At 48.9% G+C, this 16,216-nt stretch overlaps 1 protein-coding gene across 1 annotated transcript; it reads right to left on the reverse strand.

The window, feature by feature from the left end:
- Positions 1 to 1,966: 1,966 nt before the first annotated feature.
- Positions 1,967 to 15,799, reverse strand: FAM217A (family with sequence similarity 217 member A). Its single transcript, XM_040249876.1, has 9 exons — positions 15,782 to 15,799; positions 12,443 to 12,675; positions 9,518 to 9,622; positions 8,707 to 8,791; positions 6,628 to 6,712; positions 6,450 to 6,463; positions 5,744 to 5,818; positions 5,585 to 5,652; positions 1,967 to 3,370 (listed from the first exon to the last, which is right to left on the reverse strand). The coding sequence occupies exons 1-9, from the start codon at positions 15,797 to 15,799 to the stop codon at positions 2,161 to 2,163; spliced, it is 1,893 nt and encodes a 630-aa protein (XP_040105810.1). The 3' UTR covers positions 1,967 to 2,160.
- Between the last annotated feature and the right edge of the window lie 417 nt (positions 15,800 to 16,216).

Genomic DNA, 16,216 nt, shown 5'->3' on the forward strand with positions numbered 1-16,216 from the left:
TCGGAATTGAGTTGAAGCACAGGCCCATTTCTGTGAAGATCGTTGGAAAGGCTGTTAACACTGTTTGGCTAATGAGCCTAATTGTGTGGGATTCAAGTAAAAGTCTTATTATAAGGGATCCTGAACAATTAAGTTCATTTTTTAAATTGCTGTTATAAGGGTGCAGAACTTTCTTTGAAATTAACCTAAAAACTAAGCATACCCTGGCCCCTGCCTCTTAAGTACTATTTGAATCGTGTTCTTTTCCTAATGATATGATGGAGGAAACAAGTGACAGCTGCCTCTTCAACATTGATTTGAATCGCCCTTTAATCTCCACTCCAACATGCCACCTTAGTGGGGAGATGATACGCAAAAACTTAATAGTGACTGCCTTTGTGGGAGGGGGTTGGGGGTAGGAAGGCTTTTCTAGTTTTCCTTTCCTAGGTGATGTTGGAAGTGTTAATTTGAATTCACCAACCATCCACGAAAACCAAAGCGCACTATCCCTTGAAATACCCAGACTCCGGTCCAGGCGGGCTGCACCAGGCCTCCCACTTTGTATAGTGTTTTCCAACTGTTCCAAGAGCCAACTGCATCAAACTCACCTGGGATACTGTGTTCAGAGTGGAGCCCTGGGCCCCTCCCAAAGACCCTGTTTCCTCAGGGCTCCAAGAGAAACCAGGACCGTCTTGTTTGCCTGATTCTCAAGTGCAGAAAAGGATGTCAGTTACGCACGTGTGCAAAATTGCTTCAATCGTGTCTGACTGCAACCCTATGGACTGTAGCCCACCAGGCTCCTCTGTCCTTGGGATTCTCCAGGCAAGAATATTGACGAGTGGGTTGCCATTTCCTTCTCCAAGGGATCTTCCCCACCCAGGGATCAAACCCATGTTTCTTAAGTCTCCTGCGTCGGCAGGCAGGTTCTTACCACTCACACCACCTGGCTAAGTACATCGTTTTTTGCCTTGTTTGCCAGTTGATGAGTTCAGTTTCAGCTGTTTGAGTTTCAACTAACTACCCAGGGTTAAGACTTAAGCAGTAGTCTTGGGGAGACATTTGGGCTATCCTGTGATCAGTGACCTTTCTCCATTTCCCTTCAACATCCTAAAGCTATCCAATTTGAGGGAAGAGGGTGGTTTCAAGCCTCTTATCTGTAGCTGGGCGTCAGAACTGACCTTGCTGTCACGCCTATGCTTGTGACCAAGGGCCTGGGGAAGGGTAAGTTTCTGAGGCTTCAAGGAAGGACCCAGAGGATCTTGTATGTTAATTTAATAAAATAGCAACTTTAGCTTTTAAAGGCAAAACAAATGCCCAAAGATTAGGTCAAAGTGACAAAGGAGATGTGTGGAGATGAGAAGGGTAAGAGAAAAGGGTACCAGTGAGGGGGAAAATCACCGAGAAGGACGTATCACGTCCTTTATATAGGGGAATCTAAAAAAAATGATGTGCGCGGACTTCTTCACAGAACAGACAGACCTACAGACACAGAAAACAAACAGGGTTACCAGTGGCAAAAGAGGGAGGGATTATTTGGAGTTTGGAATTAATAGATAACACTACTACATGTAAGACAGATGACCAACAGGCACCTACTGTATAACAGGGAGGCTGCATTCCATACCTGCAGTAATTGGTAATAAAATCTGAAAGAACACGGGAAACAACACTAAAGCAGCTATAACAAAAAATTACTGATTCTATGACTAAACTAGAATAAAAAAATAATCGTACCCGTGGTAAGTCTGTTATACTATTTATTGATGATGCAATTACACTGGAAAATAATCACAACAAAAGAACCACCTTGAGTAGAATGGTTTTCTAAGAGAAACATTCCTTAGAAACATAACATGTAAGAGACTCAAATATGTCATCAGGGAAGCCCATGGTTTACGTGTAGCCATCTCAGCTGGGACTCTGACAAGCTCCACTCCACAGCACATTCAGGGATTCTGTGTGCGTGTGCACGTGTGTGTGTGTGTGTGTGTGTACACACGCACAGGAGTGAGCAAGTGTGTGTGTGTGCGTGTGTGCGTGTAATACCTGTATCTCAGGATGAGGAACCATATTTGTGACTGTGTGTGTAATACCTGTATCTCGGAATGAGGAACCATATTTTAGCCGGGCTTCTTGGAATAGATTTGCTCATGTTGAGATGCAGGAAAGAAGAGAGGTATGTTATTTTTGGTCAGTGGGTGAGCACTTACCCTTAGCTATTAATGAAGGTGATAAACAGCAGTTCAGCTTCTGAATACAGAATGGTCTGCTCAGCACCACATCTTTTCGGTAAAGCTTTTTGGTCCTTGGTGCCTGAATCTCTCCCCTGTGACCATCAGGAAAAGACAGAGGTGTGGGTGAAATTGGTGTAGGAGACTTTGGTGGCAGACATCTGGCTGAGACCGTTTTAACCAGCAGCTGAGTTGTCTGGACAGGAGCGGGCTTGATTGTGAGTTCTTGGCATGGGTTTAAAACGGAGATTTTGGGATTCTTAAAGTCATCATGAACCGCAATGACCTGTTTTGGGGTGGATGAGGTTTTCAGAGCTGGTCTGGAACTCCACTTGTATTTGCCAGCACTGTTCCAGTTCCACTTGGGAGCACTGTATTCAAGCTTGTAAGAACCAGAACTGTTTTTTATTTTCTCATGACTTTTCTCTACACAAGCCATTTGAAGCCCCACAGCATCAGGAGGTTTGGGCTGTCTTGTTTTGGAGACAGCTTTGGAGGAAGGGGGTCGTTCGGTGGCGACCGGGGCACAGAAGGAGGTCTGGAGTCTGGGCCTTTCTCTCTGAATGGTCAGGTGCTGAAGTCTCTCCATGTCCAGCAAACGAGCCATCAGTGGCTCCAGGGAGCTGGCTGGCGTCTCCACTGTCATTTTCCAACTATCAGATTTTGAGAGGGCTAATTTGTGCAAGTCCAAAGTACTGAAAGGAGGGGGAAGAAAATCAGGATATGGAAATACTTCATTCAGTTCCTCTGTGAAAGGTTCTTCAACATTTTCTATTGTTTCTGGCTTTAAGTTCAGGTCCATCTTTTTAAAATAGCTGAGTAAAGCATCGTTTGCTTTTTCATTTTCTGATAAATCACTTTCATCTGTTAAATTTTCCTCCACACTGCTATTTCCATACTTCAGATTCCAGTTAGGAGCAGTTAAAAGTTCTCCACTGTTGTTTTCTAGAGTTGAGCATAAATTAATATGAGGCTCATTCGTGTCCTTGAAAGAGTCTCCATCAGCATATGGACGGCAGAGACTCAGTGGTGCCCGCAGTGCAGGGTGGGAGCCAACTCGCTTGTCCAGTGAAGCACCTGTCAGTGGGTTCACACCAAAGAGCCTCATGGGATTACTGGTCGTATTACAGCCAGTTTCCATTGAAGATATTTTGAAATCCCTTAAAAAATGATTCATATAATGAATGGTTGGTTGCCTAGAATTAAAATGCTATTAAAATAATGAATAAGAAAGCTTTATCAAAGACTAATGTTTAGCCCCCAATGGCATTCTATCTATCTGTAACAGAAACATGTTAATTTTCAAATACGCTCTAACTATATACAACTATCTATGTTTTTAAAAGTATAGATTAAAATAATAACTGGGCAGTCCTTTGTACATGCATAGGTGACTAGACCATTCCACCTAGAAATGGCTAACTGACTCCACATGGCCACGAGGCTACACGTGGCTGATCATAGCTGCTCGCCTATGAATATACCCTACATGTAACTAGGATGTCTGAGAAGGAGGCTCTCCACCTCAAACTGAAATTACACTGAAATGTTTATTGAATTAGACAAAAGGAAACTCTCAAAGAGTGTAGTCGGGTTACTTAAGAAAGGCTTCCACTTGGGCCACTGTGGTTTTTAAAAATTAGTCTAACCAAAATAGGAAGCAAAACAATGTCTAGCTATAAACAAAAATTATCCCAGATATAGTCTATAGCAATTATCATCTGATGGTACATTTTCATTTTAGGGGTAATACTTCTAGATATTATATTCAAATGAAAACTGCAAAGAAGCCAGGCCATAGGATACTGAATTTACAGTTACAGGTTTTAAGCACCGACTAGAAATGCTGCCACGGAAAGCTCTGACGCATCAATTGACATATACAGTTGCAGTGTCTTCTTGCTTCTTTTAAAGCCAACTTACACTAAAGTCAACAAAGTAGTCTTGAGGGGTTTACAAAAATACAGAAAATGGTAAAAATCTATTCATTTAGCTAAGCATTAGGTTTAATGACTTGCCTCTGAAAAATCACAGGAAAATCACCTTAAATCTATACTTGATAACAGACAATCCAGGTAGCAAAAAAAAAAAAAAAAAGAGAGCATGGACTCTCCATATGGAAGACTGTGGCTGGACCCCTTTGCCACCAGCTTACAAAGTGGAAATTATCCACCCTGGAGGTGGTCTGAGCGGCGAGACAATTACACGAACACAGTCCGCAAACTTAAACACTCACGTAAGCTGTCACGGCTTTTACTCTTTGTTGACATTGAGGAGACACATCTCATTAGCAAAATGTTTCCCTGCCCCCAAGCTTCCAACTCTGCACCATCACCAGGCCTCGCCAGCACCAGCTGTGAACACCCATCAACTCTGTGTAGTCCTCCCAACAGCCCACGAGATCAGCGGTTTCATTTTCTCCCTTGGACGGATCAGGGATCCCAGGCCCAGGCAGGCTGAGGTCACACATCAAGGAAGCGGAGGAGCTGGGGTTAAGCCGGGCGGAGGGTTCCGCGCCCGTGGCCCCAGCCACTGCCCTCTCCTGACTCCATCCGCGTCCTCTTGCCTCACCTGAGCTCATCCTGCGAGCTCCTGCTCTTAAAAGCAGCCTCCCCCCGACCTCCCATCAGCACCATCAGCCGGGACACGAATCACTGCAACCCCCTGCACGCCTCCGATCTGCCTCAGCTTCAGCACGAGCAGGGCCGCGCCCCGAGCGCGCAGAGAACCCTCGGCGAGGGCACAGCGGCTGCCGGGGAAACGCCCGACGGTCAGAACCGGGGACGGGGAGCAGCCCAACTCAGCAGCCGCCGCAGACGACACCTGACGGACAGTGGCAAACGGCGGCGCTCAGTCCACGGAGACGTCCCCGTCACTTGGACCTGTGATGTGGAGACGCCTTCCAGCTGGGTCTCACGCACACCGAGGAACCAAAAGGAAGAATTCGGACCCCGGGGAGGGTCTGAAGTGAGGAAGGGGGGCTGCGGGCACGAGCCAGCTCTCACGTCCCGGCTCAGCCTTCCATCGCGGGTCTCCTGCCCCCTGTCCTCACCTATAAAAAGACACGGTGCCAGCAGGCCTCCCAAGCGGGGCTGCCCTGCGGCTTCAGAGGACCACGGGCGCGATGAGAACATCGCGGGCGCCTGCACCGCTCCTCTCGCTGGGGCTCCTCGCCCAGCCCCTCCGCGTGGAGGCCGCTCGCGGCTTCCGCGCAGCTCAGCCACTCCCTTTCTCAGGGCTTCCCCAGGATTTGCACACAGTCCTTTTTGCTTCTGGTTGTTTTCTGGCCTCCTACTTCAACTGAGGAGCTGATTCGTCTGTAGCTCTCTTTATCTCACTGAGTTAGGGGTTGACAGTCATAAACACTCACTCACCTGAGCTCCATGGTGCTTGCTTCACTCAGAGGGTAACTCCACAGCTGGAATAGCCCTTGTTTACTATTCTAGGAAGAGAAAAACCACGGACGTTTTAGTAACAGCATGCCTTTTTAAAAATAATAAAATACTTTCAGAGTGTGATGGATAGAACCCCACCTGTGTTCTCTGGGGCACGAACTCTGAGAAAGTGAGCTCCAGCAGGAGCTGCTCGGCTGGAATTTCCAGGTGGTTCTATAAAGCGGCAGAAGACATTTAAACACCCAGCATCTCTACTCCCGACTCTTGTTCTAAGAATGTACCGTTCTTGTTCTAACCAAGCAATATGTGCTAGAATCTGATCATTCACCCTCATATACATATTGGCCTGTACTGACCTCAGTAGGAATAGTATAATCCATTTATAAAGATCAACTAAGCACTGTTAACTAGTAAGACTTGACTGTCATTAAAATTGTCTTTATTTTATTAACAGTTAACTGTTCTACATTTTGATCAATAAAAGCAGATGAAAGACTAATTCTTTCACTACTTCAAAATACAACCATTTCAACTGCCTTAAGGCATCTTAAGAGCTGAGACCACCTCCCTTTCGGCAGTGACTAGAACATATTATATTCATTACAATGTTAATTTCCATTTATAATATTGTCATATTGAAAAATGCGATATAATAAGATAGTCACTTAATGACCTATTTGCAGCTTGGTAAAACAGTAAGCGAAAGCACTGACTTGACTTGTTTGAAGAACTCCATAGAAATTAAATTTAAAGTTTAACTTAGAGGAAAGAAGCTTTCTTTAAGGAACATACAATGTCATGTTAATGTGCTGTGAATTATTTAAAACCAAATATTTATCCTTACCTTGTTAATTTTGCCTGAAAGAATGTGTACGGGAAAAAAAATGACAATTAATAGTTACATAAAACTGGTGATACTCAAAACAAGCCCCCTTTAACATGAGTGGTTGTTCCTGTTACAAATAGGGATGTAAGTTTCCGTATATTTATAAATATAAGTAGACACATCCGGGATCTCTTACCACCTGCAGCACTGTCCCTCCCAGGTGGGGGGCTTTTATTTTCAGGAATAAGCACTTCTGCATCCAAATTCCAGCGAGACAAGTTCTAAAACAATAACAATGTTTCAGGATAAAGTTAATGTAAGAAAATTTTACAAGCCCAAGTACATGATTTTATAGGACTTTTGGGTAAAATATGACAAAAGGCACCAAGTTCTATGACCCCCACCTCCACCCCGTATGGACACTCAGCATTTCTGAGGAGCGGGAAACGTTCGCCTTCAACTATTATCAACTATTATAAGACCTCAGGAAATGGAAAGGCTTTTATAAGAATTGATGGCTTCGTTTCAAAACTGATTTTAAAAATATGATAAAGTGTCCAGTTCAGTGTGTCCTGGGCGCACGATGGCTCATTCACTAGATTTTATGTATCTGAGTATCAGATCTGAGAGTCTATGAAGGTCTTTCCATCAATAGAACAAAATTCTCTGACCCTCACATACTCAACACTGACTAGCCTGCATCTCTTTCCAGACTCCAGATGTTGAGAAACACGCAGGAACTGTTTTTTTTTTTTTAAGGCAAGACATGAATAAGGAAAGGTGCAGTATCAACTGAGGACGCACGTCCCAGACACCGCGCCGACTGCTATGGGGAAAGGATGGGTGTGTGCAGGAGAGGGCTGGAGTAATTCATCCTAGAAAAGAGAAGGTGACGAGGTGGGCAGTTCACTTTTAAAAAAACTAATATTTGAGGCCTTCCCTGATGGCTCAGTGGTGAAGAATCTGCCGGCTAATGCAGGAGACATGGGTTCAGTCCCTGATACTGGAAGATCCCACACGGAGCAGCTAAGCCCACACAGCTCAACTGCTGAGCCTGTGCCCCGGAGCCTGTCAACTGGAACCACTGCAGCTGCGCGCCCGGAGCCCAGCTCTGCGACAGGAGGCCCCAGCCCTGCGACGAGAGCAGCGCCACTCGCCCCAACTAGACCAAGCCTGCAGGCAGCGGCAGAGACCGAGGACAGCCAAACCAAGGAAAGAAATAAATTTTTTAAAAGTAACATTTGAGGGATGAACTCAGCAGCTTTGTTACCTCAAATGAGAAAACCCTTTGTAAACTAAACTGTAAGCAACATTCACACCAATGAAATGTTAGGTAGTATTAGGTCATCATCACTGCACTAAGGAGAAAGAGGGACAAACCAGCTTAAATACAGGATGAGAATTTAACTGATCCACAAGGAAGTTACCTCCTGGCAGGAAGGAGAGCTGACCTTTGGAAGGTGGGCCTTGGTTTATCTTTTCCTAGAGGCAATGGCGCCCCACTCCAGTACTCTTGCCTGGAAAATCCCATGGATGGAGGAGCCTGGTAGGCTGCAGTCCATGGGGTCACAAAGAGTTGGACATGACTGAGCAACTTCACCTTCACCTTCAAGGTGCAAAACAGCCTGTGAGAGAACAACCCTACAGTAACACGATAAAGGGCAGCAAATGAAAACTGCTCCACCAAGATCACAGAGTAAGAGGAAGCAAAAGTCACCAGGTAAGGAAGGCCGTCGCCCACGACATCTGCCCCATTGTAAACTCCCTACAGGTGGGAAGTGGGCCCTCCTACTTGGTATCCACCTGCCTTGCCAATATTTTTCACAGAAAACTTGTAAGGATATTAAACATGTGAGCACTGTCGAGGAATCAAGGTGGCATGTTTCATGAAATCTCATTGCAATCAGAAATGTTTGGAGATTTGCAGAGAAGCTGGTTAACTTGTCCTTTGTTAAAGGACATAAAAATGTTCAGGGCAGTCTATGCAGTACTCTGTAATAAGATAAACGGGAAAAGAAATGGAAAAAAGCGTGGAGATATGTATGACTGAGCTGTGCACCCAACACGAACCCAACACTGCCGACCGCCTAAACTCCAATATAAAACTTAAAAAGATTTTAAAGAGAACTTTTCCGTCTGGTCTTGCAAACGCACCTAGAGGTGGAGTGCTCCCAGAGAGAGCAGCAGGGCCCGCGGGGCACCTCGCAGAGGCGCTGAGCGCGGCGGGTGGGTGGGGAGGGGGTGCTGCGCCCCTCGCGCGCTCCGCGGCACCTACCTCCCAGGGGACGGCCGCGCCCGGGCCGGCGCCGCAGCTCTCACCGGCTTTCCTGCCCATCTTGCTCCTCGGCTTCCTGGGAATCCTGCACAGGTGTGGGGCAGCACACGGAGGGTGAGGCCCGCGGGTGAGGCAGAGAGAACGTCCAGAGGTTAAGAAAACGCTTTAGAAGAGGAGAGACTGGCCTGAGGGCAGGCCGGCTCACAAGAGGGGGTTAACTGGGAACCCAGGCCAGCCAGCCAGAGGGAGGGGGGCCACAAAAAATAGAAAACGGGAAGGCCTAAGCGACAGAAGACGGGAACGAAGGTCTGAAGCGAGAAGGGAGCTTCTATCAGACCGGAAGAGTGAAACACAAACTGGCGAGTCGTCTGGAGTAAGACACAGGGTCGTGCTGTCTGCTTTTCAGCATTTAAGCCAGGGCCCCGGTGGAAAGCGGGATCCACCTTCCGCACGGGCAGGGCAGACCCCCCGCGCCCGCACCCCGCCTAGTGCCTCAGATCCGCCGAAAGCCTTGTTTCCCACCCCAAACGACCCTGGTCCCGGGCCACGGCCGCTCGAGGCAGAGCCTGCGGGCGCAGCAAGCGTCACGGCAGATGAAGGCGCGAGTTCGGACCCGCTGCAAAAACGCAGACAGACGGCAGCTACCGCGGGGAGCAGGGCGCTCGCCGGGCGTCTCCGGGAGGGACGCCGCTCGGGGACGCTCGGCGCCCGGGGAGCCGCCAGGCGGGGGCGACGGGGCTGGGTGCCCGGCCTCCTAACCGGGGCGGGAGGGGAGGGAGGGGCGCGTCCGGCCGGCCCGGCCGCCTCTTACCGCTCGGCGCCGCTGGCCCCCGGCTCGTCCCCGGCCGCGTCTCCGCGCGCGCTGCCGCCCGGGCGCCCCAGCCGCTCCGCGCGCCCGGCCTCCGGCTCGGCGGGCCTGCGGGGAGGACAGAGCGCGGCGCCCCGTTGCACGCCGACCCCCGCCCCGACCTTGACCGCGCCCCCTGACCCCTGACCCCGACCTTGACCCCGGCCCCGCCCCGGCCTCCCGCCGGACCCTGCAGCAGGCCCAGGCTCCATCCTTACCTTCAGCCCGGCCCCGACCCTGCGTCCGACCCCGCCCGCGACTCTGCCCCGCCCAGCCGGCCTGCTCCCTCCTTCGAGACCCCGATTTGAGTTTCAGTAGGATTTGCTTTCAGTTCGTTGCTCACCTGTTGCATCAGAGTTACTCATTTAAATTTCTCACTCGCTACCTTTTAAACACCTTGAAGATGAGACCGGGCCTTTCTCTGACTGGCAGAGTGCCTGGTATAACACAGTCCGTACGTGTTTGGGTTAAATTACCCCCAAAGTGACGTTTTTCTGTATGGTGTGGTTACTATGTTCAGGCCTCCTGCCGAACATTTCATGGAGATTAACCAGTGTAATACTCAACAGCCCAGCCAGGGCGGTACTTCTAGGGATTCTTGTTTTATAAATGAATAACCTGGCCTTAAATGTTACATTTCCCAACTTAGAATTTCTTGAAAACTAGTGACTTGGGTACATGTGGGCGTCCACATATTCCTAGCTAACACTGACTAAGGTATCTAAGTGGGAAAGGGTTTTCTGTTCTCTGGCTGGAAGACAGAAGTGATGTGTGTATGTGGACACGTGTGTGCGTTTCACGTGTGTGTGCGCATGTCACATGTGTAGCTTATGCAGCCCCCATCCTTGCTTTCTGTTTCTGCTTTTCCTTTAGCTTCAGAACTTGACCAGCTTCCTAATCCCTTCAGGTCCTTCTGAGCTGTGGCATCCAGGGATAAGCACATCCTCTAAGATCCTTTCTTTTTTTCCTTGACGGAACATATTCTTAAGAACGCTCCTATTCTCTCTGTTTGATGATTCTTCCTGTCTCTGGAGACTTTTTGAAGGCTTTGCATCAGCATCAAAACCCTGCCTCCCTTCCCCCACGTTGGTAAGGTTTTTAGCATCACATGTTCAACACAGCAGTGACCGCACAGTCCGCACAGGGTGTTCTGGGAGAGCGAGGGACCAGGCCTCTCGAGGGGCGGAAGGGCCAAGCCGTGGATGTGGAGGGTGTGAGGCAGCAGCCAGGGAGCCTGGGCAGAGCCTGGCTGCAGGCTGGTCTGCCCCTAGTCCAGCCCTGAGAGTCAAGGCGCGGGTTGCACGTGGCTGTTTTCCAGAGCAGCTCAGGTCCTGGGCCAGCCTTCTGGGCCAGCCTCCTCGACCAGCCCCAGGCCTCTGCGGGATTCAGTTCTGCTGGTAGCCTTACTTCCAACCCGCTCCTCCCTATTAACCCATGAAGCAGGGCCAGGTTGCCTCTGTCTCTTGGCACTGGACAAGCTCTTCCGTCAGTCAGGACGGAGCTGGTCCTGGCGGGCAGAAGGGGAGCTCCTCGGGCCAGTCATCCTGTGGGCCAGGGGCCTTCTCCCCACCTCAGGCTCTCTTGCTGTGGGAAGGTGACACGGATTCTTGACAACTGCTTTGGAGAGCGCTCTGACATACATTCCTTCTCATTGTCCAGGCTTATGGACAAGGTCAGGAACAACAGCGCTTAGCTTCTCGTTCTCCTGAAGGGGACAGTTCTCTGTATCCACCCCCTCTGTCGACACCCTCTGTGGCTCCATACATTCCCTTCCTGCTCCCTTGGTTCTCCCAGGTATTGCCAAGCTCAGGGCAGGTCGTGTTCTGCTGAATGATCTTGTGCAGTGTAACTATGGACTTGCTTTCAGAAAGTCAGGACCATCTTTTCTAATTACTAATATGCATTTCTTTGGCTGCACTGTATGGCATGCGGGATTTTAGGTCCCTGACCAGGGACCGAACCCATACCCCTGGGAGCAGAAGCCTGGCACCCTAACCACTGGACCACCAGAGGTTTTTGCTCCCCAGTGAGACTCTATAACAGTGGGAAAGACTCCGACTCAATTACGGGCACCTTGCACTTAGTGTGTCCAGGTAACTCGGTTTCCCCTACCCCACCCCCCACCTGCCTCCCCGTTTTCCAGCCTCTGCTTTGTCTTTCAGTCAGGGCCAATTATATTTATCACCAATTTAGGACTCCATTTTTGTGAGATTTACCTTAAATAGCCTAACTTCCTTGTATTTGTATAATTCTGCTCTAAGAAATATTCATGGAGTTACTTTTAGTTAGAAGTTGTGTTTTTGTTTTAAAAATTAAGCTTGAACACTTTCTTTCCTTATTTGGGAGGCCCCAGGTGTGCTGTAAGAAATCTTGTTTAAAGTCTGTTCCTAGAAGGTGTGTGATAGACGTTTGCATGAATATCTTTCCAAATGTAAGATAGGCACAGACATCAGTATGTTCCACACCTGCCTCTGTTGCAGCTTACACTTTTGATCCAGTTCTCAATCATGTTTCCACCTTTATTTTGATTTTTCTGCAAGATTTGATTTCTGCTGTTTGAGTTGCTTTATATGTCTCCCTGTCCTCCAGATGCCTGTTCTCCAGAGCTGGGTTTTCTTAGCTTTATATCCCCCACTCACTTTGGATTTTGGTTTGGGTTTGGGGATCGGAACTTACTCTCTGGGTGGCATTAACAGTGAAGAACCTGCCTGCTAGTGCAGGAGACCTAAGAGATATGGATTCAGTCCCTGGGTCAGGAAGATCCCCTGGAGGAGGAAACGGCAGCCCACTCCAGTATTCTTGCCTGGAGAAACCCATAGAGCCTGGTGGGATACAGTCCATGGGGTCGCGAACAGCTGGACACAGTGAGCAACTTAGCACAGCACTTACTTTCTGCTGGCAGGAAAGCTGTGGCTTGGATCCTCCTCCTGGTAGCTGGGGCCTTCCCATCTCAGCTGCTTGGAGCGGAACACTCTCTTCAGCACGCTCTCCTTCAGGAACCTGGAGATGATTCTCTCTCTCTGGACGTTACTGAACACCTTGCCCTCGGGAAGCCAGCTGAGCTTGTCACACCCGCCATGAAAGAGGGCGAATGGGAGGGCCTCAGGAGACACGGCAGTCCTCTGCGGGGACAACGACAAAGAGAGGAATTGCTGGTTACCTGGAAGTCAAGAATGAGAGACCAGCCTACCCAGAAGACCAGCGCCCAGTCCTACAGCAGCTCTGCTGTGGGAGCAATGGCGCTGATAACACGCGTGCCCCCCCGGGGCTGCCAGCCCTTCAGGGCAACTCAGGGCATCACAGTGACCGGAGGAGCAGGGGCAGGCCAAGGGGAGGTCTTCCTGATCCTTTCTTGGGAGAAGATAATACTCGACCCCAGGTTCGGTTTTGAAAGGTAAGTGTACCGGTCACTGAAGAGCAGAATTTTAAGTAAGGGGTTCAGAACAAGGCTCACAGGGGAGGGGTTTGTGTCCTCAACATCAGCACCGCAGGCTGAGAGCGGTTTGGCCACAGTGAAGGTCACGCAGCTACTAAACTGAAAGTCACAGCTGGGCTTGGCACCCCACCTGCCCCGTGAAGACTGTTCACGCCCACCCCAAACAGTGTTCTTGCCACCGCACCGTCATCAGAGCAAAGGGATGAAATCCAGCTCCTTGATGAAGACATACCTGTGGCAGAAAACACTTATTCCTCTGAGTTTATTTAAAAATAAAAGGAAATCATCGTGGCCTCCTGATTTCAGCCAAGGTCAGTAAACTTCAGATTGCTGGAAAGATTCCAACAGCTGTTATTTAGAGCAAAGAGTAAGAAAATATAGATCAACTGGCAGCCTTCGAGAGCCAGCTAATTGTTGTGGGGTAGGGGGGCGTGGGGGGGGATGGAGGCAGGAAGGGATAGTTAGGGAGTCTGAGATCGACATGCACACACCACTATATTTAAAATGGACGGGACTTCCCTCGGGGTCCAGGGGTTAAGCATCTTCCTTGCTGTGCAGGGGATGTGGGCTCGATCCCTGGTCGGGGAACTAAGATCCCACATGCCACAGGCCACTAAGCTCAGGTGCCACCACTACTGAGCCTGCGTGCCACAACGAGAGAGGCCTGCACGCTGAGCCAAACCCAGCCCAGCCAAAAATAGACACTGTCTTAGAAATACAGTGGGTAACCAACAAGGACCTGCTGGACAGCACGCGGAGCTCTGCTGCATGTGAGGCGGCAGCCTGGATGGGAGGTGGGCTTCGGGGGAGAACAGATAACATGTGTGGGCAGGGCTGAGTCCCTTTGCTGTCCACCTGAAACTATCACAATATTATTTGTTAATCAGCTATACTCGAATACTAAATAAAATGTTAAAAAAATATACGGGTCAAATAAAGAACAGGCTTGTGGTTGTCAAGGGAGAGGGGAGTAAGGGGGAAATGGATTGGAGTTTGGGGTTAGCAGATGTGAGCCATCATATACAGATGGAGAAACAAAGTCCTACTGTATAGCGTAGGGAACTATATTCAACATCCTGTGATAAACCATAATGGAAAAGAATATGAAAAAGAGTGTGTGTATATGTATTACTGAGTCACTGTACAGCAGAAATTGGCACATTATAAATCAACTGTACTTCAATTAAAACATATAAAAAGAACATATAGGTCAATTTATGTGAACTGGAAAACATCAATTTTAATAGATTCCCTTCCTTGGCCTTTGAATGGCTTAAAACATGGTTTGTTCTTCCCTATTTATGTGAAAGAGGATTTAGAGTAACCCAGTCACATCTGCTTGGAAGAGAGAAACTTCTGGCTTCCAGAATATTCTACCCTCCCCCTCCACCAATTCCTTTCTCTCTCCAAAATCACCCGTGAAATTATGAGACTCACACTCTATTCCAGGGGCTCTGGTTAGTTCTACACCTATTTAAAATGTATTTGTATTTGAAGTACATCTTTCTGTTTACTTTTTAAAGTTGCAGTTTTTAAATTTGCAAGTTGAAAATTCAGAAGTGGAATTTTGTGTCTCCTGTGCTGGGGGCCATGATACCATCATGACTTTCTTATAGTCCTGGCCAAGGCTTTTGACGTTTGATAAAAAGCTGGCCCTCAGGCACTCCCCCTAGCAGTCCAGTGGTTAAAACGCTGCACTTTCAATGCAGGAGGCACGGCTCTGTACCTGTTCAGGGAACAAAGATTCCCGTGCTGCGCAGCGCCACCAAAAAATAGGGGGAGAAAAACAAAAACTTAAAAACACTCCTAGCTTTCACCATGTGAAGCTGAAGTGAAGTTGCTGAGTCGTGTCCAACTCTTTTCGATCCCATGGACTGTAGCCTACCAGTCTCCTCCATCCGTGGAATTGTCCAGGCAAGAGTACTGGAGTGGGCTGCCATTTTCTTCTCCAGGGGATCTTCCTGACCCAGGGATCGAACCCGGGTCTCCCACATTGCAGGTAGATGCTTTACTCTCAAAGCCACGCAGGAAGCCCAGTTTTTGCTGTGGCTTTCCCTGTTTCTGACCATTCGGCAGTGTCCAGCCAGTTCATGGAATAGACCAGCTATGGTGAGCCTGGCTCAGTTGGAGCCTGGCCAGGATCACCTATAATAGATTTCACTGTTTGCATTTTTGCCCGATTTCTGGGCGTAGCTCTTGGCAGCTCCTGTCTGTCTTGGGGGTTGTGCTCTCAGCTGTGGTGGTTTGAGATCATTCAGCGTGTCTGCTTTTGCTAGTTCTTTACTTATTTTTATTGAACTGTAGGGAATTTGCAATGTTGTATCAGTTTTAAAAGGCTTCCCAGATGGCACTGGTGGCAAAGAACCTGCAGAAGACGTAAGAGATTTGGGTTCCATCCCTGGGTTGGGAAGATCCCCTGGAGGAGGGCAAGGCAACCCACTCCAGTATTTTTGCCTGGAGGATCCCATGGGCAGAGGAGCCTACATGTACATCAAAGTGATTCAGTTATAGACATCACACATACACACGTACACATATGCATCCTTTTCTGAGATTCTTTTCCGTTCTGTCGAGAGGCCATTGCAAGCCACTGAGTGCAGCTCTGTGCTGCCAGTAGGCCCTTGTTTGCCTGCTTGATCCTCCGTCTGCTTTTGGACTACGATGGAGAACAGCTTCTCTAGTAAAGCTGGAGCTGAGTATCTTTTGTTTGTTTCCTTTTGTCTCCTCATGTTAGTCTAGGTTAATAGAGAAAGAGTTAGTCTAAGAAAATAAGCAGCAGCTGAGCTTCTTACCTGGGTTAATCTGGACATGTCCTCAGCCGTGGATGATGACGCTCTTTCCCTGGTCCTGCTTGGAGACCTCGCTGCTGTAGCCACACTCCCCGGGGCCAGGTAGGTCTGCAGAGCCTTAATGAGATTCACACAAGGTGCTCGGCTTCCACTGGGGGCCGGATGGGAACATACCACTGATGTGCACACACTGGGTTCCCCTCCTGTAGGAAAGCACCCTGCCTTCCTTAGGTATCCTCCGTGTCTGGACAGGAAACGGGTTTCTGCCTAAAATCCCCGTCAGACTCGGGATATTTGTGAAAGGCGAACTTCCTCTGGGTGGAAGGTTGGAGGCGCGCACTCAGGGTTCCAGGCTGAGCTCTGGGCCATTGTGACCCTCAGAACACTCAGCAGCCAGAGGGCAGAAAAGAGGGCCCATGGCGCCTTCCTGGAGATGAC

Source organism: Oryx dammah, unplaced genomic scaffold (assembly GCF_014754425.2).
Source record: "Oryx dammah isolate SB20612 unplaced genomic scaffold, SCBI_Odam_1.1 HiC_scaffold_11, whole genome shotgun sequence".
NCBI classification, from domain to species: domain Eukaryota; kingdom Metazoa; phylum Chordata; class Mammalia; order Artiodactyla; family Bovidae; genus Oryx; species Oryx dammah.